We start from the raw sequence: 27,191 nt of genomic DNA, 5'->3' as shown, positions 1-27,191 counted from the left end.
TGCTAAAAGCACTATCGCAAATATAAAGTACAAGAGGCACTCATTATAACATGAAAAATAATAGTACTCATGAGTCAGTATACATAGGCAATGTTTTGTCATATATTTCTGAAAATTAATAAGATTATTTCCAACATAATCCCCAATTACAGTATCACTGTCCAAATCCAAATAGTAGAATTAATTGATCTGTTGTTCCAAGATTGCTATGATCCAAAGTCCAAGTCCAGATTTCTCTAATCAAAGCTCAATCATATTCTTCAAAAGATGAAATAGCTTATTATTTAAACTTTAGCAGCCGCATCCAAATTGATAGCCAACACGTGTTTCGTCCGGGAGTTTCCCAATGACTTCATCAGGGCTAAACATATATGTAGATGCGTCCTATATCATAAGTATTCCTTACAAGCGAAAACCAGTTTTGATACTTCATCGATACACACGCGTACTCGCGCTTCACGTTTTGACTCATTGGAAGGTGGATTGATATAACTGATATCAGCAGATAAGTTGCTTAACGGAATTATTCTGGGATTCGCTTGTAAGGAATACTTATGATATAGGACGCATCTACATATATGTTTAGCCCTGATGAAGTCATTGGGAAACTCCCGGACGAAACACGTGTTGGCTATCAATTTGGATACGGCTGCTAAAATTTAAATAATAAGCTACATCATCCTTTGAAGAATATGATTGAACCTTGATTTGAGAAAATCTGGACTGGCTATGAATTTGGATGCGGCTGCTAAAGTTTAAATAATAAGCTATTTCATCTTTTGAAGAATATGATTGAACTTTGATTAGAGAAATCTGGACTTGGACTTTGGATCATAGCAATCTTGGAACAACAGATCAATTAATTCTACTATTTGGATTTGGACAGTGATACTGTAATTGGGGATTATGCTGGAAATAATCCTATTAATTTTCAGAAATATATGACAAAACATTGCCTATGTATACTGACTCATGAGTACTATTATTTTTCATGTTATAATGAGTGCCTCTTGTACTTTATACACTATACTACAGTGTCCACAGCGCTGCTCCAGACAGCACACTGTACTGCATGATACAATGTACCAGATGGCTTGTTGCACAAGAGAGCACACTGCATTGCACAGTACACTACAGCACACTGTCCACAGCGCTGCACCAGACGGCACACTGTACTGCATGTTACAATGTACCAGATGGCTTGTTGCACAAGAGAGCACACTGCATTACACAGTACACTATACCACACTGTCCACAGCGCTGCACCAGACGGCACACTGTACTGCATGTTACAATGTACCAGATGGCTTGCTGCACAAGAGAGCACACTGCATTACACAGTACACTACAGCACACTGTCCACAGCGCTGCACCAGCCGGCACACTGAACTGCATGTTACAATGTACCAGATGGCTTGTTGCACAAGAGAGCACACTGCATTACACAGTACACTATACTACACTGTCCACAGCGCTGCACCAGACGGCACACTGTACTGCTTGTTACAATGTACCAGATGGCTTGTTGCACAAGAGAGCACACTGCATTACACAGTACAGTCTACCACACTGTCCACAGCGCTGCACCAGACGGCACACTGTACTGCATGTTACAATGTACCAGATGGCTTGTTGCACAAGAGAGCACACACTGCATTACACAGCACACTATACTACACTGTCCACAGCGCTGCACCAGACGGCACAGTGTACTGCATGTTGCAATGTAGCAGATGGCTTGCTGCACAAGAGAACACACTGCATCACACAGTACACTATACTACACTGTCCACAGTGTTGCACCAGACGGCACACTGTACTGCATGTTACAATGTACAAGATGGCTTGTTGCACAAGAGAGCACTGCATTACACAGTACACTATACTACACTGTCCACAGCGCTGCACCGGACGGCACACTGTACTGCATGTTACAATGTACCAGATGGCTTGTTGCACAAGAGAGCACACTGCATTACACAGTACACTGTACTACACTGTCCACAGTGCTGCACCAGACAGCACACTGTACTGCATGTTACAATGTACCAGATGGCTTGTTGCACAAGAGAGCACACTGCATTACACAGTACACTGTACTACACTGTCCACAGCATTGCACTAGACAGCACACTGTACTGAATGTTACAATGTACCAGATGGCTTGTTGCACAAGAGAGCACACTGCATTACACAGTACAGTCTACCACACTGTCCACAGTGCTGCAGCAGACGGCGCACTGTACTGCATGTTGCAATGTACCAGATGGCTTGTTGCAGAGGAGAGCACACTGCATTACACATTACACTTTACTACACTGTCCACAGCGCTGCACCAGATGCACTGCATGTTACAATGTACCAGATGGCATGCTGCACAGAGAGCACACTGCATTACACAGTACACTATACCACACTGTCCACAGCGCTGCACCAGACAGCACACTGTACTGCATATTACAAAGTACCAGATGGCTTGTTGCAGAGGAGAGCACACTGCATTACACAGTACACTATACTACACTGTCCAGAGCGCTGCACCAGCTGGCACACTGCACTGCATGGTACAATGTATCAAATGGCTTGTTGCACAGAGAGCACACTGCATTACACAGTACACTTTACCACACTGTCCACAGCGCTGCACCAGACGGCACACTGTACTACATGTTACAATGTATCAGATGGCCTGTTGCAGACAGCACACTGCATTACACAGTACACTATACTACACTGTCCACAGCGCTGCACCAGATGGCACACTGCACTGCATGTTACAATGTACCAGATGGCTTGTTGCACAGAGAGCACACTTCAATACACAGTACACTATACCACACTGTCCACAGCGCTGCACAAGACGGCAACTGTACTGCATGTTACAATGTATCAGATGGCTTGTTGCACAAGAGAGCACACTGCATTGCACAGTACACAATACCACACTGTCCACAGCGTTGCACCAGAAGGCATACTGTACTGCATGTTACCATGTACCAGATGGCTTGTTGCACAAGAGAGCACACTGCATTACACAGTACACTATACTACACTGTCCACAGTGCTGCACCAGATGGCACACTGTACCGCTTGTTACAATGTACCAGATGGCTTGTTGCACAAGAAAGCACACAGCATTACACAGTACAGTCTACCACGCTATCCACAGCGCTGCACTAGACGGCACACTGTACCGTATGTTACAATGTACCAGATGGCTTGCTGCAGAGGAGAGCACACTGCAATACACAGTACACTATACTACACTGTCCACAGCGCTGCACCAGACGGCACACTGTACTGCATGTTACAATGTACCAGATGGCTTGTTGCACAAGAGAGCACACTGCATTGCACAGTACACTACAGCACACTGTCCACAGCGCTGCACCAGACGGCACACTGTACTGCATGTTACAATGTACCAGATGGCTTGCTGCACAAGAGAGCACACTGCATTACACAGTACACTATACTACACTGTCCACAGCGCTGCACCAGCCGGCACACTGCACTGCATGGTAAATGTACCAGATGGCTTGCTGCACAAGAGAGCACACTGCATTACACAGTACTGTCTACCACACTGTCCACAGCGCTGCACCAGACGGCACACTTTACTGCGTGTTACAATATATTAGATGGCTTGTTGCACAGAGAGCACACTGCATTACAAAGCACACTATACCAAACTGTCCACAGCGCTGCACCAGACGGCACACTGTAATGCGTGTTACAATGTACCAGATAGCTTATTGCACAAGAGTGCACACTGCATTACACAGCGCACTGTACTACACTGTCCAGAGCGTTGCACCAGACAGCACACTGTACTCAATTTTACAATGTACCAGATGGCTTCTTGCACAAGAGAGCACACCGCATTACACAGCACACTATACTACACTGTCCAGAGTGTTGCACCAGACAGCACACTGTACTGAATGTTACAATGTACCAGATGGCTTGTTGCACAAGAGAGCACACTGCATTACTCAGAACAGTATACTACACTGTCCACAGTGCAGCACCAGACAGCACACTGTACTGCATGTTGCGATGTATCAGATGGCCTGTCGCACAGAGAACACGCTGTATTACACAGTACACTATACTACACTGTCCACAGCGCTGCACCAGATGCACTGCATGTTACAATGTACCAGATGGCATGTTGCACAAAGAACACACTGCATTACACAGTACACTATACCACACTGTCCACAGCGCTGCACCAGACGGTACACTGTATTGCATGTTACAATGTATCATATGGCTTGTTGCAGAGGAGAGCACACTGCATTACACAGTACACTATACTACACTGTCCAGAGCGCTGCACCAGCCGGCACACTGCAATGCATGGTACAATGTATCAGATGGCTTGTTGCAGAGGAGAGCACACTGCATTACACAGTACACTGTACCACACTTTGCAGAGGGCTGCACCAGCAGGCACACTACACTGCATGGTACAATGTACCAGATGGCTTGTTGCACAAGAGAGCACACTGCATTACACAGTACACTATACCACACTGTCCACAGCGCTGCACCAGACGGCACACTGTACTACATGTTACAATGTATCAGATGGCCTGTTGCACAGACAGCACACTGCATTACACAGTACACTATACTACACTGTTCACAGCGCTGCACCAGATGGTACACTGCACTGCATGTTAGAATGTACCAGATGGCTTGTTGCACAGAGAGCACACTTCATTACACAGTTCACTATACCACACTGTCCACAGCGCTGCACCAGACGGAAACTGTACTGCATGTTACAATGTATCAGATGGCTTGTTGCACAAGAGAGCACACTGCATTGCACAGTACAGTCTACCACGCTATCCACAGCGCTGCACCAGACAGCACACTGTGCCGTATGTTACAATGTACCAGATGGCTTGCTGCAGAGGAGAGCACACTGCATTACACAGTACTCTATACCACACTGTCCACAGCGCTGCACCAGACGGCACACTGTCCTGCATGTTACAATGTACCAGATGGCTTGTTGCACAAGAGAGCACACTGCATTACACAGTACACTATACTACACTGTCCACAGCGTTGCACCAGACAGCACACTGTACTGAATGTTACAATGTACCAGATGGCTTGATGCACAAGAGAGCACACTGCATTACTCAGAACACTATACTACACTGTCCACAGTGCGGCACCAGACAGCACACTGTACTGCATGTTGCGATGTATCAGATGGCCTGTCGCACAAAGAGCACACTGCATTACACAGTACACTATACTGCACTGTCGAGAGCGCTGCAGCAGACGGCACACTGTACTACATGTTACAATGTATCAGATGGCCTGTTGCACAGACAGCACACTGCATTACACTGTACACTATACTACACTGTCCACAGCGCTGCCCCAGATGGCACACTGCACTGCATGTTACAATGTACCAGATGGCTTGTTGCACAGAGAGCACACTGCATCACACAGTACACTAAAGCACACTGTCCACAGCGCTGTAGCAGACGCCACACTGTACTACATGTTACAATGTATCAGATGGCCTGTTGCACAGACAGCACACTGCATTACACTGTACACTATACTACACTGTCCACAGCGCTGCACCAGATGGCACACTGCACTGCATGTTACAATGTACCAGATGGCTTGTTGCACAGAGAGCACACTTCATTACACAGTACACTATACCACACTGTCCACAGCGCTGCACAAGACGGCAACTGTACTGCATGTTACAATGTATCAGATGGCTTGTTGCACAAGAGAGCACACTGCATTGCACAGTACACAATACCACACTGTCCACAGCGTTGCACCAGACGGCATACTGTACTGCATGTTACCATGTACCAGATGGCTTGTTGCACAAGAGAGCACACTGCATTACACAGTACACTATACTACACTGTCCACAGTGCTGCACCAGATGGCACACTGTACCGCTTGTTACAATGTACCAGATGGCTTGTTGCACAAGAAAGCACACTGCATTACACAGTACAGTCTACCACGCTATCCACAGCGCTGCACTAGACGGCACACAGTACCGTATGTTACAATGTACCAGATGGCTTGCTGCAGAGGAGAGCACACTGCCATACACAGTACACTATACTACACTGTCCACAGCGCTGCACCAGACGGCACACTGTACTGCATGTTACAATGTACCAGATGGCTTGTTGCACAAGAGAGCACACTGCATTGCACAGTACACTACAGCACACTGTCCACAGCGCTGCACCAGACGGCACACTGTACTGCATGTTACAATGTACCAGATGGCTTGCTGCACAAGAGAGCACACTGCATTACACAGTACACTATACTACACTGTCCACAGTGCTGCACCAGACAGCACACTGTCCTGCACGTTACAATGTACCAGATGGCTTGTTGCACAAGAGAGCACACTGCATTGCACAGTACACTATACTACACTGTCCACAGCGCTGCAGCAGACGGCACACTGTACTGTATGTTACAATGTACCAGATGGCTTGATGCACAAGAGAGCACACTGCATTACTCAGAACACTATACTACACTGTCCGCAGTGCGGCACCAGACAGCACACTGTACTGCATGTTGCGATGTATCAGATGGCCTGTCGCACAGAGAGAACACTGCATTACACAGTACACTATACCACACTGTCCACAGCGCTGCACCAGACGGCACACTGTACTGCATGTTACAATGTACCAGATGGCATGCTGCACAAGAGAGCACACTGCATTACACAGTACACTATACCACACTGTCCAGAGCGCTGCACCAGCCGGCACACTGCACTGCATGGTACAATGTATCAGATGGCTTGTTGCAGAGGAGAGCACACTGCATTACACAGTACACTATACTACACAGTCCACAGTGCTGCACCAGACGGCACACTGTACTGCATGTTACAATGTACCAGATGGCTTGTTGCACAAGAGAGCACCCTGCATTACACAGTACACTACAGCACACTGTCCACAGCGCTGCAGCAGACGGCACACTGTCCTGCATGTTACAATGTACCAGATGGCTTGTTGCACAAGAGAGCACACTGCATTACACAGTACACTATACTACACTGTCCACAGCGTTGCACCAGACAGCACACTGTTCTGAATGTTACAATGTACCAGATGGCTTGTTGCACAAGAGAGCACACTGCATTGCACAGTACAGTCTACCACACTGTCCACAGCGCTGCACCAGCCGGCACACTGCACTGCATGGTACAATGTATCAGATGGCTTGTTGCAGAGGAGAGCACACTGCATTACACAGTACACTATACCACACTGTCCACAGCGCTGCACCAGATGGCACACTGTACTGCATGTTACAATGTACCAGATGGCTTGCTGCACAAGAGAGCACACTGCATTACACAGTGCACTATACTACACTGTCCACAGTGCTGCACCAGACAGCACACTGTCCTGCATGTTACAATGTACCAGATGGCTTGTTGCACAAGAGAGCACACTGTATTACACAGTACACTATACTACACTGTCCACAGCGTTGCACCAGACAGCACACTGTTCTGAATGTTACAATGTACCAGATGGCTTGTTGCACAAGAGAGCACACTGCATTGCACAGTACAGTCTACCACACTGTCCACAGCGCTGCACCAGACAGCACACTGTACTGCACGTTAAAATGTACCAGATGGCTTGTTGCACAAGAGAGCACACTGCATTGCACAGTACACTAGAGCACACTGTCCACAGCGCTGCAGGAGACGGCACACTGTACTGTATTTTAAAATGTACCAGATGGCTTGCAGCACAAGAGTGCACACTGCATTACTCAGAACACTATACTACACTGTCCGCAGTGCGGCACCAGACAGCACACTGTACTGCATGTTGCGATGTATCAGATGGCCTGTCGCACAGAGAGAACACTGCATTACACAGTACACTATACCACACTGTCCACAGCGCTGCACCAGACGGCACACTGTACTGCATGTTACAATGTACCAGATGGCATGCTGCACAGAGAGCACACTGCATTACACAGTACACTATACCACACTGTCCAGAGCGCTGCACCAGCCGGCACACTGCACTGCATGGTACAATGTATCAGATAGCTTGTTGCAGAGGAGAGCACACTGCATTACACAGTACACTATACTACACAGTCCACAGTGCTGCACCAGACGGCACACTGTACTGCATGTTACAATGTACCAGATGGCTTGTTGCACAAGAGAGCACCCTGCATTACACAGTACACTACAGCACACTGTCCACAGCGCTGCAGCAGACGGCACACTGTACTATATGTTACAATGTATCAGATGGCCTGTTGCACAGACAGCACACTGCATTACACTGTACACTATACTACACTGTCCACATCGCTGCACCAGATGGCACACTGCACTGCATGTTGCAATGTACCAGATGGCTTGTTGCACAGAGAGCACACTGCATTGCACAGTACACTATACTACACTGTCCACAGTGCTGCACCAGACGGCACACTGTACTGCATGTTACAATGTACCAGATGGCTTGTTGCACAAGAGACCACACTGCATTACACAGTACACTATACTACAGTGCTCTAACTACATGTGGGTGTATTGTACTGGGAGAAAACTAGGCGCTCTGGGTAGCGAGGTGAATATCAACGAAGAATGTCGAATCTCGAAATGGTGCACTCTTGAAAGACCACACCCAAAAGGTCTTGATAGATGCTAAAAGCACTATCGCAAATATAAAGTACAAGAGGCACTCATTATAACATGAAAAATAATAGTACTCATGAGTCAGTATACATAGGCAATGTTTAGTCATATATTTCTGAAAATTAATAAGATTATTTCCAACATAATCCCCAATTACAGTATCACTGTCCAAATCCAAATAGTAGAATTAATTGATCTGTTGTTCCAAGATTGCTATGATCCAAAGTCCAAGTCCAGATTTCTCTAATCAAAGCTCAATCATATTCTTCAAAAGATGAAATAGCTTATTATTTAAACTTTAGCAGCCGCATCCAAATTGATAGCCAACACGTGTTTCGTCCGGGAGTTTCCCAATGACTTCATCAGGGCTAAACATATATGTAGATGCGTTCTATATCATAAGTATTCCTTACAAGCGAAAACCAGTTTTGATACTTCATCGATACACACGCGTACTCGCGCTTCACGTTTTGACTCATTGGAAGGTGGATTGATATAACTGATATCAGCAGATAAGTTGCTTAACGGAATTATTCTGGGATTCGCTTGTAAGGAATACTTATGATATAGGACGCATCTACATATATGTTTAGCCCTGATGAAGTCATTGGGAAACTCCCGGACGAAACACGTGTTGGCTATCAATTTGGATACGGCTGCTAAAATTTAAATAATAAGCTACATCATCCTTTGAAGAATATGATTGAACCTTGATTTGAGAAAATCTGGACTGGCTATGAATTTGGATGCGGCTGCTAAAGTTTAAATAATAAGCTATATAATCTTTTGAAGAATATGATTGAACTTTGATTAGAGAAATCTGGACTTGGACTTTGGATCATAGCAATCTTGGAACAACAGATCAATTAATTCTACTATTTGGATTTGGACAGTGATACTGTAATTGGGGATTATGCTGGAAATAATCCTATTAATTTTCAGAAATATATGACAAAACATTGCCTATGTATACTGACTCATGAGTACTATTATTTTTCATGTTATAATGAGTGCCTCTTGTACTTTATACACTATACTACAGTGTCCACAGCGCTGCTCCAGACAGCACACTGTACTGCATGATACAATGTACCAGATGGCTTGTTGCACAAGAGAGCACACTGCATTGCACAGTACACTACAGCACACTGTCCACAGCGCTGCACCAGACGGCACACTGTACTGCATGTTACAATGTACCAGATGGCTTGTTGCACAAGAGAGCACACTGCATTACACAGTACACTATACCACACTGTCCACAGCACTGCACCAGACGGCACACTGTACTGCATGTTACAATGTACCAGATGGCTTGCTGCACAAGAGAGCACACTGCATTACACAGTACACTACAGCACACTGTCCACAGCGCTGCACCAGCCGGCACACTGAACTGCATGTTACAATGTACCAGATGGCTTGTTGCACAAGAGAGCACACTGCATTACACAGTACACTATACTACACTGTCCACAGCGCTGCACCAGACGGCACACTGTACTGCTTGTTACAATGTACCAGATGGCTTGTTGCACAAGAGAGCACACTGCATTACACAGTACAGTCTACCACACTGTCCACAGCGCTGCACCAGACGGCACACTGTACTGCATGTTACAATGTACCAGATGGCTTGTTGCACAAGAGAGCACACACTGCATTACACAGCACACTATACTACACTGTCCACAGCGCTGCACCAGACGGCACAGTGTACTGCATGTTGCAATGTAGCAGATGGCTTGCTGCACAAGAGAACACACTGCATCACACAGTACACTATACTACACTGTCCACAGTGTTGCACCAGACGGCACACTGTACTGCATGTTACAATGTACAAGATGGCTTGTTGCACAAGAGAGCACTGCATTACACAGTACACTATACTACACTGTCCACAGCGCTGCACCGGACGGCACACTGTACTGCATGTTACAATGTACCAGATGGCTTGTTGCACAAGAGAGCACACTGCATTACACAGTACACTGTACTACACTGTCCACAGTGCTGCACCAGACAGCACACTGTACTGCATGTTACAATGTACCAGATGGCTTGTTGCACAAGAGAGCACACTGCATTACACAGTACACTGTACTACACTGTCCACAGCATTGCACTAGACAGCACACTGTACTGAATGTTACAATGTACCAGATGGCTTGTTGCACAGAGAGCACACTGCATTACACAGTACAGTCTACCACACTGTGCTCAGCGCTGCACTAGACGGCACACTGTACTACATGTTACAATGTACCAGATGGCTTGTTGCACAAGAGAGCACACTGCATTACACAGTACAGTCTACCACACTGTCCACAGTGCTGCAGCAGACGGCGCACTGTACTGCATGTTGCAATGTACCAGATGGCTTGTTGCAGAGGAGAGCACACTGCATTACACATTACACTTTACTACACTGTCCACAGCGCTGCACCAGATGCACTGCATGTTACAATGTACCAGATGGCATGCTGCACAGAGAGCACACTGCATTACACAGTACACTATACCACACTGTCCACAGCGCTGCACCAGACGGCACACTGTACTGCATATTACAAAGTACCAGATGGCTTGTTGCAGAGGAGAGCACACTGCATTACACAGTACACTATACTACACTGTCCAGAGCGCTGCACCAGCTGGCACACTGCACTGCATGGTACAATGTATCAAATGGCTTGTTGCACAGAGAGCACACTGCATTACACAGTACACTTTACCACACTGTCCACAGCGCTGCACCAGACGGCACACTGTACTACATGTTACAATGTATCAGATGGCCTGTTGCAGACAGCACACTGCATTACACAGTACACTATACTACACTGTCCACAGCGCTGCACCAGATGGCACACTGCACTGCATGTTACAATGTACCAGATGGCTTGTTGCACAGAGAGCACACTTCAATACACAGTACACTATACCACACTGTCCACAGCGCTGCACAAGACGGCAACTGTACTGCATGTTACAATGTATCAGATGGCTTGTTGCACAAGAGAGCACACTGCATTGCACAGTACACAATACCACACTGTCCACAGCGTTGCACCAGAAGGCATACTGTACTGCATGTTACCATGTACCAGATGGCTTGTTGCACAAGAGAGCACACTGCATTACACAGTACACTATACTACACTGTCCACAGTGCTGCACCAGATGGCACACTGTACCGCTTGTTACAATGTACCAGATGGCTTGTTGCACAAGAAAGCACACAGCATTACACAGTACAGTCTACCACGCTATCCACAGCGCTGCACTAGACGGCACACTGTACCGTATGTTACAATGTACCAGATGGCTTGCTGCAGAGGAGAGCACACTGCAATACACAGTACACTATACTACACTGTCCACAGCGCTGCACCAGACGGCACACTGTACTGCATGTTACAATGTACCAGATGGCTTGTTGCACAAGAGAGCACACTGCATTGCACAGTACACTACAGCACACTGTCCACAGCGCTGCACCAGACGGCACACTGTACTGCATGTTACAATGTACCAGATGGCTTGCTGCACAAGAGAGCACACTGCATTACACAGTACACTATACTACACTGTCCACAGCGCTGCACCAGCCGGCACACTGCACTGCATGGTAAATGTACCAGATGGCTTGCTGCACAAGAGAGCACACTGCATTACACAGTACTGTCTACCACACTGTCCACAGCGCTGCACCAGACGGCACACTTTACTGCGTGTTACAATATATTAGATGGCTTGTTGCACAGAGAGCACACTGCATTACAAAGCACACTATACCAAACTGTCCACAGCGCTGCACCAGACGGCACACTGTAATGCGTGTTACAATGTACCAGATAGCTTATTGCACAAGAGTGCACACTGCATTACACAGCGCACTGTACTACACTGTCCAGAGCGTTGCACCAGACAGCACACTGTACTCAATTTTACAATGTACCAGATGGCTTCTTGCACAAGAGAGCACACCGCATTACACAGCACACTATACTACACTGTCCAGAGCGTTGCACCAGACAGCACACTGTACTGAATGTTACAATGTACCAGATGGCTTGTTGCACAAGAGAGCACACTGCATTACTCAGAACAGTATACTACACTGTCCACAGTGCAGCACCAGACAGCACACTGTACTGCATGTTGCAATGTATCAGATGGCCTGTCGCACAGAGAACACGCTGTATTACACAGTACACTATACTACACTGTCCACAGCGCTGCACCAGATGCACTGCATGTTACAATGTACCAGATGGCATGTTGCACAAAGAACACACTGCATTACACAGTACACTATACCACACTGTCCACAGCGCTGCACCAGACGGTACACTGTATTGCATGTTACAATGTATCATATGGCTTGTTGCAGAGGAGAGCACACTGCATTACACAGTACACTATACTACACTGTCCAGAGCGCTGCACCAGCCGGCACACTGCACTGCATGGTACAATGTATCAGATGGCTTGTTGCAGAGGAGAGCACACTGCATTACACAGTACACTGTACCACACTTTGCAGAGGGCTGCACCAGCAGGCACACTACACTGCATGGTACAATGTACCAGATGGCTTGTTGCACAAGAGAGCACACTGCATTACACAGTACACTATACCACACTGTCCACAGCGCTGCACCAGACGGCACACTGTACTACATGTTACAATGTATCAGATGGCCTGTTGCACAGACAGCACACTGCATTACACAGTACACTATACTACACTGTTCACAGCGCTGCACCAGATGGTACACTGCACTGCATGTTAGAATGTACCAGATGGCTTGTTGCACAGAGAGCACACTTCATTACACAGTTCACTATACCACACTGTCCACAGCGCTGCACCAGACGGAAACTGTACTGCATGTTACAATGTATCAGATGGCTTGTTGCACAAGAGAGCACACTGCATTGCACAGTACAGTCTACCACGCTATCCACAGCGCTGCACCAGACAGCACACTGTGCCGTATGTTACAATGTACCAGATGGCTTGCTGCAGAGGAGAGCACACTGCATTACACAGTACTCTATACCACACTGTCCACAGCGCTGCACCAGACGGCACACTGTCCTGCATGTTACAATGTACCAGATGGCTTGTTGCACAAGAGAGCACACTGCATTACACAGTACACTATACTACACTGTCCACAGCGTTGCACCAGACAGCACACTGTACTGAATGTTACAATCAACCAGATGGCTTGTTACACAAGAGAGCACACTGCATTACACAGTACAGTCTACCACACTGTCCACAGCGCTGCACCAGACAGCACAATGTACTGCATGTTCAAATGTACCAGATGGCTTGTTGCACAAGAGAGCACACTGCATTGCACAGTACACTATACTACACTGTCCACAGCGCTGCAGCAGACGGCACACTGTACTGTATGTTACAATGTACCAGATGGCTTGATGCACAAGAGAGCACACTGCATTACTCAGAACACTATACTACACTGTCCACAGTGCGGCACCAGACAGCACACTGTACTGCATGTTGCGATGTATCAGATGGCCTGTCGCACAAAGAGCACACTGCATTACACAGTACACTATACTGCACTGTCGAGAGCGCTGCAGCAGACGGCACACTGTACTACATGTTACAATGTATCAGATGGCCTGTTGCACAGACAGCACACTGCATTACACTGTACACTATACTACACTGTCCACAGCGCTGCCCCAGATGGCACACTGCACTGCATGTTACAATGTACCAGATGGCTTGTTGCACAGAGAGCACACTGCATCACACAGTACACTAAAGCACACTGTCCACAGCGCTGTAGCAGACGCCACACTGTACTACATGTTACAATGTATCAGATGGCCTGTTGCACAGACAGCACACTGCATTACACTGTACACTATACTACACTGTCCACAGCGCTGCACCAGATGGCACACTGCACTGCATGTTACAATGTACCAGATGGCTTGTTGCACAGAGAGCACACTTCATTACACAGTACACTATACCACACTGTCCACAGCGCTGCACAAGACGGCAACTGTACTGCATGTTACAATGTATCAGATGGCTTGTTGCACAAGAGAGCACACTGCATTGCACAGTACACAATACCACACTGTCCACAGCGTTGCACCAGACGGCATACTGTACTGCATGTTACCATGTACCAGATGGCTTGTTGCACAAGAGAGCACACTGCATTACACAGTACACTATACTACACTGTCCACAGTGCTGCACCAGATGGCACACTGTACCGCTTGTTACAATGTACCAGATGGCTTGTTGCACAAGAAAGCACACTGCATTACACAGTACAGTCTACCACGCTATCCACAGCGCTGCACTAGACGGCACACTGTACCGTATGTTACAATGTACCAGATGGCTTGCTGCAGAGGAGAGCACACTGCCATACACAGTACACTATACTACACTGTCCACAGCGCTGCACCAGACGGCACACTGTACTGCATGTTACAATGTACCAGATGGCTTGTTGCACAAGAGAGCACACTGCATTGCACAGTACACTACAGCACACTGTCCACAGCGCTGCACCAGACGGCACACTGTACTGCATGTTACAATGTACCAGATGGCTTGCTGCACAAGAGAGCACACTGCATTACACAGTACACTATACTACACTGTCCACAGTGCTGCACCAGACAGCACACTGTCCTGCACGTTACAATGTACCAGATGGCTTGTTGCACAAGAGAGCACACTGCATTGCACAGTACACTATACTACACTGTCCACAGCGCTGCAGCAGACGGCACACTGTACTGTATGTTACAATGTACCAGATGGCTTGATGCACAAGAGAGCACACTGCATTACTCAGAACACTATACTACACTGTCCACAGTGCGGCACCAGACAGCACACTGTACTGCATGTTGCGATGTATCAGATGGACTGTCGCACAAAGAGCACACTGCATTACACAGTACACTATACTACACTGTCCACAGCGCTGCACCAGACGGCACACTGTACTGCATGTTACAATGTACCAGATGGCATGCTGCACAGAGAGCACACTGCATTACACAGTACACTATACCACACTGTCCACAGCGCTGCACCAGACGGTACACTGTACTGCATGTTACAATGTATCAGATGGCTTGTTGCAGAGGAGAGCACACTGCATTACACAGTACACTATACTGCACTGTCCACAGTGCTGCACCAGACGGCACACTGTACTGCATGTTACAATGTACCAGATGGCTTGCTGCACAAGAGAGCACCCTGCATTACACAGTACAGTCTACCACACTGTCCACAGCGCTGCACCAGACGGCACACTGTACTGTATGTTACAATGTACCAGATGGCTTGTTGCAGAGGACAGCACACTGCATTAGACAGTACACTATACTACACTGTCCACAGCGCTGCACCAGACGGCACACTATACTGCATGTTACAATGTATCAGATGGCTTGTTCCACAAGAGAGCACACACTGCATTACACAGCACACTATACTACACTGTCCACAGCGCTGCACCAGACGGCACAGTGTACTGCATATTACAATGTAGCAGATGGCTTGCTGCATAAGAGAACACACTGCATTACACAGTACACTATAGTACACTGTCCACAGTGCTGCACCAGACGGCACACTGTACTGCATGTTACTATGTACCAGATGGCTTGTTGCACAAGAGAGCACACTGCATTACACAGTACACTATACTACACTGTCCACAGCGCTGCACCAGACGGCACACAACACTGAATATTACAATGTACCAGATGGCTTGTTGCACAAGAGAGCACTGCATTACACAGTACACTATACTACACTGTCCACAGTGCTGCACCAGACAGCACACTGTACTGCATGTTACAATGTACCAGATGGCTTGTTGCACAAGAGAGCACACTGCATTGCACAGTACGCTACAGCACACTGTCCACAGCGCTGCACCAGACGGCACACTGTACTGCATGTTACAATGTACCAGATGGCTTGTTGCACAGAGAGCACACTGCATTACACAGTACACTATACCACACTGTCCACAGCGCTGCACAAGACGGCAACTGTACTGCATGTTACAATGTACCAGATGGCTTGTTGCACAAGAGAGCACACTGCATTGCACAGTACACTATACCACACTGTCCACAGCGCTGCACCAGAAGGCATACTGTACTGCATGTTACCATGTACCAGATGGCTTGTTGCACAAGAGAGCACACTGCATTACACAGTACACTATACTACACTGTCCACAGCGCTGCACCAGACGGCACACTGTACCGCTTGTTACAATGTACCAGATGGCTTGTTGCACAAGAAAGCACACTGCATTACACAGTACAGTCTACCACGCTATCCACAGCGCTGCACTAGACGGCACACTGTACCGTATGTTACAATGTACCAGATGGCTTGCTGCAGAGGAGAGCACACTGCATTACACAGTACACTATACTACACTGTCCACAGCGCTGCACCAGACGGCACACTGTACTGCATGTTACAATGTACCAGATGGCTTGTTGCACAAGAGAGCACACTGCATTGCACAGTACACTACAGCACACTGTCCACAGCGCTGCACCAGACGGCACACTGTACTGCATGTTACAATGTACCTGATGGCTTGCTGCACAAGAGAGCACACTGCATTACACAGCACACTATACTACACTGTCCACAGCGCTGCACCAGATGCACTGCATGTTACAATGTACCAGATGGCATGTTGCACAAAGAGCACACTGCATTACACAGTACACTATACCACACTGTCCACAGCGCTGCACCAGACGGTACACTGTATTGCATGTTACAATGTATCAGATGGCTTGTTGCAGAGGAGAGCACACTGCATTACACAGTACACTATACTACACTGTCCAGAGCGCTGCACCAGCCGGCACACTGCACTGCAAGGTACAATGTATCAGATGGCTTGTTGCAGAAGAGAGCACACTGCATTACACAGTGCACTGTACCACACTTTGCAGAGGGCTGCACCAGCCGGCACACTACACTGCATGGTACAATGTACCAGATGGCTTGTTGCACAAGAGAGCACACTGCATTACACAGTACACTATACCACACTGTCCACAGCGCTGCACCAGACGGCACACTGTACTACATGTTACAATGTATCAGATGGCCTGTTGCACAGACAGGACACTGCATTACACAGTACACTATACTACACTGTCCACAGCGCTGCACCAGATGGTACACTGCACTGCATGTTAGAATGTACCAGATGGCTTGTTGCACAGAGAGCACACTTCATTACACAGTTCACTATACCACACTGTCCACAGCGCTGCACCAGACGGAAACTGTACTGCATGTTACAATGTATCAGATGGCTTGTTGCACAAGAGAGCACACTGCATTGCACAGTACAGTCTACCACGCTATCCACAGCGCTGCACCAGACGGCACACTGTACCGTATGTTACAATGTACCAGATGGCTTGCTGCAGAGGAGAGCACACTGCATTACACAGTACTCTATACCACACTGTCCACAGCGCTGCACCAGACGGCACACTGTCCTGCATGTTACAATGTAGCAGATGGCTTGTTGCACAAGAGAGCACACTGCATTACACAGTACAGTATACTACACTGTCCACAGCGTTGCACCAGACAGCACACTGTACTGAATGTTACAATCAACCAGATGGCTTGTTACACAAGAGAGCACACTGCATTACACAGTACACTCTACCACACTGTCCACAGCGCTGCACCAGACAGCACACTGTACTGCATGTTCAAATGTACCAGATGGCTTGTTGCACAAGAGAGCACACTGCATTGCACAGTACACTATACTACACTGTCCACAGCGCTGCAGCAGACGGCACACTGTACTGTATGTTACAATGTACCAGATGGCTTGATGCACAAGAGAGCACACTGCATTACTCAGAACACTATACTACACTGTCCACAGTGCGGCACCACACAGCACACTGTACTGCATGTTGCGATGTATCAGATGGCCTGTCGCACAAAGAGCACACTGCATTACACAGTACACTATACTACACTGTCCACAGCGCTGCACCAGACGGCACACTGTACTGCATGTTACAATGTACCAGATGGCATGCTGCACAGAGAGCACACTGCATTACACAGTACACTATACCACACTGTCCACAGCGCTGCACCAGACGGTACACTGTACTGCATGTTACAATGTATCAGATGGCTTGTTGCAGAGGAGAGCACACTGCATTACACAGTACACTATACTGCACTGTCCAGAGTGCTGCAGCAGACGGCACACTGTACTACATGTTACAATGTATCAGATGGCCTGTTGCACAGACAGCACACTGCATTACACTGTACACTATACTACACTGTCCACAGCGCTGCACCAGATGGCACACTGCACTGCATGTTACAATGTACCAGATGGCTTGTTGCACAGAGAGCACACTGCATCACACAGTACACTACAGCACACTGTCCGAAGCGCTGCCCCAGCCGGCACACTACACTGCATGGTACAATGTACCAGAAGGCTTGTTGCACAAGAGAGCACACTGCATTACACAGTACACTATACCACACTGTCCACAGCGCTGCACCAGACGGCACACTGTACTACATGTTACAATGTATCAGATGGCCTGTTGCACAGACAGCACACTGCATTACACAGTACACTATACTACACTGTCCACAGCGCTGCACCAGATGGTACACTGCACTGCATGTTAGAATGTACCAGATGGCTTGTTGCACAAGAGAGCACACTGTATTACATAGTACACTATACCACACTGTCCAGAGCGTTGCACCAGACGGCACACTGTACTGCATGTTACAATGTACCAGATGGCTTGTTGCACAAGAGAGCACACTGCATTACATAGTACACTATACCACACTGTCCAGAGCGTTGCACCACACGGCACACTGTACTGCATGTTACAATGTACCAGATGGCTTGTTGCACAAGAGAGCACACTGCATTACACAGTGCACTATACTACTCTGTCCACAGCGCTGCACCAGACGGCACACTGTACTGCATGTTACAATGTACCAGATGGCTTGTTGCATAAGAGAGCACACTGCATTACACAGTACATTATACCACACTGTCCACAGCGTTGCACCAGACGGCACACTGTACTGCATGTTACAATGTACCAGATGGCTTGTTGCACAAGAGAGCACACTGCATTACACAGTGCACTATACTACACTGTCCACAGCGCTGCACCAGACGGCACACTGCACTGCATGTTACAATGTACCAGATGGCTTGTTGCACAAGAGAGCACACTGCATTACACAGTACACTATACCACACTGTCCACAGCGTTGCACCAGACGGCACACTGTACTGCATGTTACAATGTACCAGATGGCTTGTTGCACAAGAGAGCACTGCATTGCACAGTACACTAGAGCACACTGTCCACAGCGCTGCAGCAGACGGCACACTGCACTGCATGTTACAATGTACCAGATGGCTTGTTCACAAGAGAGCACTGCATTACACAGTGCACTATACTACACTGTCCACAGCGCTGCACCAGACGGCACACTGTACTGCATGTTACAATGTACCAGATGGCTTGTTGCACAAGAGAGCACACTGCATTACACAGTACACTATACCACACTGTCCACAGCGTTGCACCAGACGGCACACTGTACTGCATGTTACAATGTACCAGATGGCTTGTTGCACAAGAGAGCACACTGCATTACACAGTGCACTATACTACACTGTCCACAGCGCTGCACCAGACGGCACACTGCACTGCATGTTACAATGTACCAGATGGCTTGTTGCACAAGAGAGCACACTGCATTACACAGTACACTATACCACACTGTCCACAGCGTTGCACCAGACTGCACACTGTACTGCATGTTACAATGTACCAGATGGCTTGTTGCACAAGAGAGCACTGCATTGCACAGTACACTAGAGCACACTGTCCACAGCGCTGCAGCAGACGGCACACTGCACTGCATGTTACAATGTACCAGATGGCTTGTTGCACAAGAGAGCACTGCATTACACAGTGCACTATACTACACTGTCCACAGCGCTGCACCAGACGGCACACTGTACTGCATGTTACAATGTACCAGATGGCTTGTTGCACAAGAGAGCACTGCATTGCACAGTACACTAGAGCACACTGTCCACAGCGCTGCAGCAGACGGCACACTGCACTGCATGTTACAATGTACCAGATGGCTTGTTGCACAAGAGAGCACTGCATTACACAGTGCACTGTACTACACTGTCCACAGCGCTGCACCAGACGGCACACTGTACTGCATGTTACAATGTACCAGATGGCTTGTTGCACAAGAGAGCACTGCATTGCACAGTACACTAGAGCACACTGTCCGCAGCGCTGCAGCAGACGGCACACTGCACTGCATGTTACAATGTACCAGATGGCTTGTTGCACAAGAGAGCACTGCATTACACAGTACACTGTACTACACTGTCCAGAGCGCTGCACCAGACAGCACACTGTACTGCATGTTACAATGTACCAGATGGCTTGTTGCACAAGAGAGCACACTGCATTACACAGTACACTATACCACACTGTCCACAGCGTTGCACCAGACGGAACACTGTACTGCATGTTACAATGTACCAGATGGCTTGTTGCACAAGAGAGCACACTGCATTACACAGTGCACTATACTACACTGTCCACAGCGCTGCACCAGACGGCACACTGCACTGCATGTTACAATGTACCAGATGGCTTGTTGCACAAGAGAGCACACTGCATTACACAGTACACTATACCACACTGTCCACAGCGTTGCATCAGTCGGCACACTGTACTGCATGTTACAATGTACCAGATGGCTTGTTGCACAAGAGAGCACTGCATTGCACAGTACACTAGAGCACACTGTCCACAGCGCTGCAGCAGACGGCACACTGCACTGCATGTTACAATGTACCAGATGGCTTGTTGCACAAGAGAGCACTGCATTACACAGTGCACTATACTACACTGTCCACAGCGCTGCACCAGACGGCACACTTCACTGCATGTTAAAATGTACCAGATGGCTTGTTGCACAAGAGAGCACTGCATTACACAGTGCACTATACTACACTGTCCACAGCGTTGCACCAGACAGCACACTGTTCTGAATGTTACAATGTACCAGATGGCTTGTTGCACAAGAGAGCACACTGCATTGCACAGTACAGTCTACCACACTGTCCACAGCGCTGCACCAGACAGCACACTGTACTGCATGTTACAATGTACCAGATGGCTTGTTGCACAAGAGAGCACTGCATTGCACAGTACACTAGAGCACACTGTCCACAGCGCTGCAGCAGACGGCACACTGTACTGCGTGTTACAATGTACCAGATGGCTTGTTGCACAAGAGAGCACACACTGCATTACACAGTGCACTATACCACACTGTCCATAGCGCTCCACTAGACGGCTCACTGTACTGCATGTTACAATGTACCAGATGGCTTGTTGCACAAGAGAGCACACTGCATTGCACAGTACACTACAGCACACTGTCCACAGCGCTGCACCAGACGGCACACTGTACTGTATGTTACAATGTACCAGATGGCTTATTGCACAGAGAGCACACTGCATTACACAGTACACTATACCACACTGTCCACAGCGCTGCTCCAGACGGCACACTGCACTGCATATTACAATGTACCAGATGGCTTGTTGCACAAGAGAGCACACACTGCATTACACAGTACAGTCTACCACACTGTCCACAGCGCTGCTCCAGACGGCACACTGCACTGCATGTTACAATGTACCAGATGGCTTGTTGCACAAGAGAGCACACACTGCATTACACAGTACAGTCTACCACACTGTCCACAGCGCTGCACCAGACGGCACACTGTACTGCATGTTACAATGTACCAGATGGCTTGTTGCACAGAGAGCACACTGCATTACACAGTACACTATACCACACTGTCCACAGCGTTGCACCAGACGGCTCACTGTACTGCATGTTACAATGTACCAGATGGCTTGTTGCACAAGAGAGCACACTGCATTACACAGTACAGTCTACCACACTGTCCACAGCGCTGCACCAGACGGCACACTGTACTGCATGTTACAATGTACCAGATGGCTTGTTGCACAAGAGAGCACACTGCATTACACAGTACACTATACCACACTGTCCACAGCGCTGCTCCAGACGGCACACTGCACTGCATGTTACAATGTACCAGATGGCTTGTTGCACAAGAGAGCACACACTGCATTACACAGTACAGTCTACCACACTGTCCACAGCGCTGCACCAGACGGCACACTGTACTGCATGTTACAATGTACCAGATGGCTTGTTGCACAGAGAGCACACTGCATTACACAGTACACTATACCACACTGTCCACAGCGTTGCACCAGACGGCTCACTGTACTGCATGTTACAATGTACCAGATGGCTTGTTGCACAAGAGAGCACACTGCATTACACAGTACAGTCTACCACACTGTCCACAGCGCTGCACCAGACGGCACACTGTACTGCATGTTACAATGTACCAGATGGCTTGTTGCACAAGAGAGCACACTGCATTACACAGTACTCTATACCACACTGTCCACAGCGCTGCACCAGACGGCACACTGTACTGCATGTTACAATGTACCAGATGGCTTGTTGCAGAAGAGAGCACACTGCATTACACAGTACACTATACCACACTGTCCACAGCGCTGCACCAGACGGCACACTGTACTGCGTGTTACAATGTACCAGATGGCTTGTTGCACAAGAGAGCACACTGCATTACACAGTACTCTATACCACAATGTCCACAGCGCTGCACCAGACGGCACACTGTACTGCATGTTACAATGTACCAGATGGCTTGTTGCACAAGAGAGCACACTGCATTACACAGTACACTAGAGCACACTGTCCACAGCGCTGCACCAGACGGCACACTGTACTGCATGTTACAATGTACCAGATGGCTTGTTGCACAGAGAGCACACTGCATTACACAGTACACTATACCACACTGTCCACAGCGCTGCTCCAGACGGCACACTGCACTGCATATTACAATGTACCAGATGGCTTGTTGCACAAGAGAGCACACACTGCATTACACAGTACAGTCTACCACACTGTCCACAGCGCTGCTCCAGACGGCACACTGCACTGCATGTTACAATGTACCAGATGGCTTGTTGCACAAGAGAGCACACACTGCATTACACAGTACAGTCTACCACACTGTCCACAGCGCTGCACCAGACGGCACACTGTACTGCATGTTACAATGTACCAGATGGCTTGTTGCACAGAGAGCACACTGCATTACACAGTACACTATACCACACTGTCCACAGCGTTGCACCAGACGGCTCACTGTACTGCATGTTACAATGTACCAGATGGCTTGTTGCACAAGAGAGCACACTGCATTACACAGTACAGTCTACCACACTGTCCACAGCGCTGCACCAGACGGCACACTGTACTGCATGTTACAATGTACCAGATGGCTTGTTGCACAAGAGAGCACACTGCATTACACAGTACACTATACCACACTGTCCACAGCGCTGCTCCAGACGGCACACTGCACTGCATGTTACAATGTACCAGATGGCTTGTTGCACAAGAGAGCACACACTGCATTACACAGTACAGTCTACCACACTGTCCACAGCGCTGCACCAGACGGCACACTGTACTGCATGTTACAATGTACCAGATGGCTTGTTGCACAGAGAGCACACTGCATTACACAGTACACTATACCACACTGTCCACAGCGTTGCACCAGACGGCTCACTGTACTGCATGTTACAATGTACCAGATGGCTTGTTGCACAAGAGAGCACACTGCATTACACAGTACAGTCTACCACACTGTCCACAGCGCTGCACCAGACGGCACACTGTACTGCATGTTACAATGTACCAGATGGCTTGTTGCACAAGAGAGCACACTGCATTACACAGTACACTATACCACACTGTCCACAGCGCTGCACCAGACGGCACACTGTACTGCATGTTACAATGTACCAGATGGCTTGTTGCACAAGAGAGCACACTGCATTACACAGTACTCTATACCACACTGTCCACAGCGCTGCACCAGACGGCACACTGTACTGCATGTTACAATGTACCAGATGGCTTGTTGCAGAAGAGAGCACACTGCATTACACAGTACACTATACCACACTGTCCACAGCGCTGCACCAGACGGCACACTGTACTGCGTGTTACAATGTACCAGATGGCTTGTTGCACAAGAGAGCACACTGCATTACACAGTACTCTATACCACAATGTCCACAGCGCTGCACCAGACGGCACACTGTACTGCATGTTACAATTTACCAGATGGCTTGTTGCACAAGAGAGCACACTGCATTACACAGTACACTAGAGCACACTGTCCACAGCGCTGCACCAGACGGCACACTGTACTGCATGTTACAATGTACCAGATGGCTTGTTGCAGAAGAGAGCACACTGCATTACACAGTACACTATACCACACTGTCCACAGCGCTGCACCAGACGGCACACTGTACTGCGTGTTACAATGTACCAGATGGCTTGTTGCACAAGAGAGCACACTGCATTACACAGTGCTCTATACCACACTGTCCACAGCGCTGCACCAGACGGCACACTGTACTGCATGTTACAATGTACCAGATGGCTTGTTGCACAAGAGAGCACACTGCATTACACAGTACACTAGAGCACACTGTCCACAGCGCTCCACCAGACGGCACACTGTACTGCATGTTACAATGTACCAGATGGCTTGTTCCAGAAGAGAGCACACTGCATTACACAGTACAGTCTACCACGCTATGCACAGCGCTGCACCAGACGGCACACTGTACCGTACGTTACAATGTACCTGATGGCTTGCTGCAGAGGAGAGCACACTGCATTACACAGTGCTCTATACCACACTGTCCACAGCGCTGCACCAGACGGCACACTGTACTGCATGTTACAATGTACCAGATGGCTTGTTGCACAAGAGAGCACACTGCATTACACAGTACACTAGAGCACACTGTCCACAGCGCTGCACCAGACGGCACACTGTACTGCATGTTACAATGTACCTGATGGCTTGTTGCAGAAGAGAGCACACTGCATTACACAGTACACTATACCACACTGTCCACAGCGCTGCACCAGACAGCACACTGTACTGCGTGTTACAATGTACCAGATGGCTTGTTGCACAAGAGAGCACTGCATTACACAGTACTCTATACCACACTGTCCACAGCGCTGCACTAGACGGCACACTGTACTGCATGTTACAATGTACCAGATGGCTTTTTGCACAAGAGAGCACTGCATTACACAGTGCACTATACTACTCTGTCCACAGCGCTGCACCAGAGAGTATATTGTAGTAAATGTTACAAGTGCAGCAGCATCTTTATTCCCAACCAAATCCTTTTATCCTTTGAACACAGCTGAAGACTTTTCTGCTCATGCAGAACTTTAATCTTGGCTAGCCTCCACTTTTGTCACCCCTTCCTTGATTCTGGATACTGACTTGGTTGGTTACCTCACGAGCGCGGGCACTTCCTCCTGAAGGAGCTGATTGCACTTTTACAAATGGTCTCAAGAGAATGCACCACCCTCTCTAGAGGTGCCCCACCGCTGGTAGTGGTATCAGGGGAGCCTTGGGTTTGCCTCCTTCTTTGCCACTGGCTGGGCAGGTCACACAGGAGCGACTAAACTCCTTGACCTTCTCTGACATCTGGGACCAGTAGAAATAGTTGACTAGCCTCTCTCAGGTCTTGGTCACCCCTAGATGCCCATCCAAGGGGATATCATGGGCAATGTTAAGAAGGAACTCCCTGTACTGCAGAGGGACCACCAGCATGGCTCAGGAGTTAGCACAGCTGAGGGGGTCAGTGTGTAACCTTGCACTCGCCAATTGGACAACCAGGTCTTTCCACAGTAAAAGCTGTAGCTCGTGGAGGCAGAAGGACTCAGTGTGGACCCCAACATATAATTAGATTCAGCACAACTCTATTTACCTTTACATTTCTTCATCTCCTCTTCAGGTTTCAGAGTTATCATAACTTCTTTTTCCTTTGTTTTCTTCATCTCACTCTCTGGACCCTGAAGCTTCACCTTCTTACACCTGAAGGACACACAAATAATTTTAGTGTTACAGAAGACTCGGAGGCTACAGGATCTGAAAAGGAACCGCACAAACACCCTGTGATTGGAAACAGAGTACTGTAATTTACAAGAGCTCCTGCAGGACAGCAGTTGGTGTTTTTCACTATACACACACATCAACAGCTCTGGGGGGCATCCACAAGTGTCACACATTATCCCTTCTACTATTGTGATAATCTGGGTCTGTCAGGCTCTCTTTCTGTCTCTCTCTCT

General features: G+C 48.1%; 1 protein-coding gene across 1 annotated transcript in view; it reads right to left on the bottom strand.

Moving 5' to 3' along the window:
- The window catches only part of LOC138286711 (E3 ubiquitin-protein ligase TRIM39-like), a 321,119-nt gene that overhangs the window by 133,996 nt on the left and 159,932 nt on the right, over positions 1–27,191 (bottom strand). Inside the window, exon 5 of the mRNA XM_069227216.1 lies at positions 26,831–26,937. Within this exon, the coding sequence (XP_069083317.1) occupies positions 26,831–26,937 (107 nt within the window). The remainder of the gene's footprint in view (positions 1–26,830; positions 26,938–27,191) is intronic.

Source organism: Pleurodeles waltl, chromosome 3_2, assembly GCF_031143425.1.
Source record: "Pleurodeles waltl isolate 20211129_DDA chromosome 3_2, aPleWal1.hap1.20221129, whole genome shotgun sequence".
NCBI lineage: Eukaryota > Metazoa > Chordata > Amphibia > Caudata > Salamandridae > Pleurodeles > Pleurodeles waltl.
The sequence above is the reverse complement of the archived record's forward strand: the minus strand, read 5'-3'. Positions and strand labels throughout refer to the sequence as shown.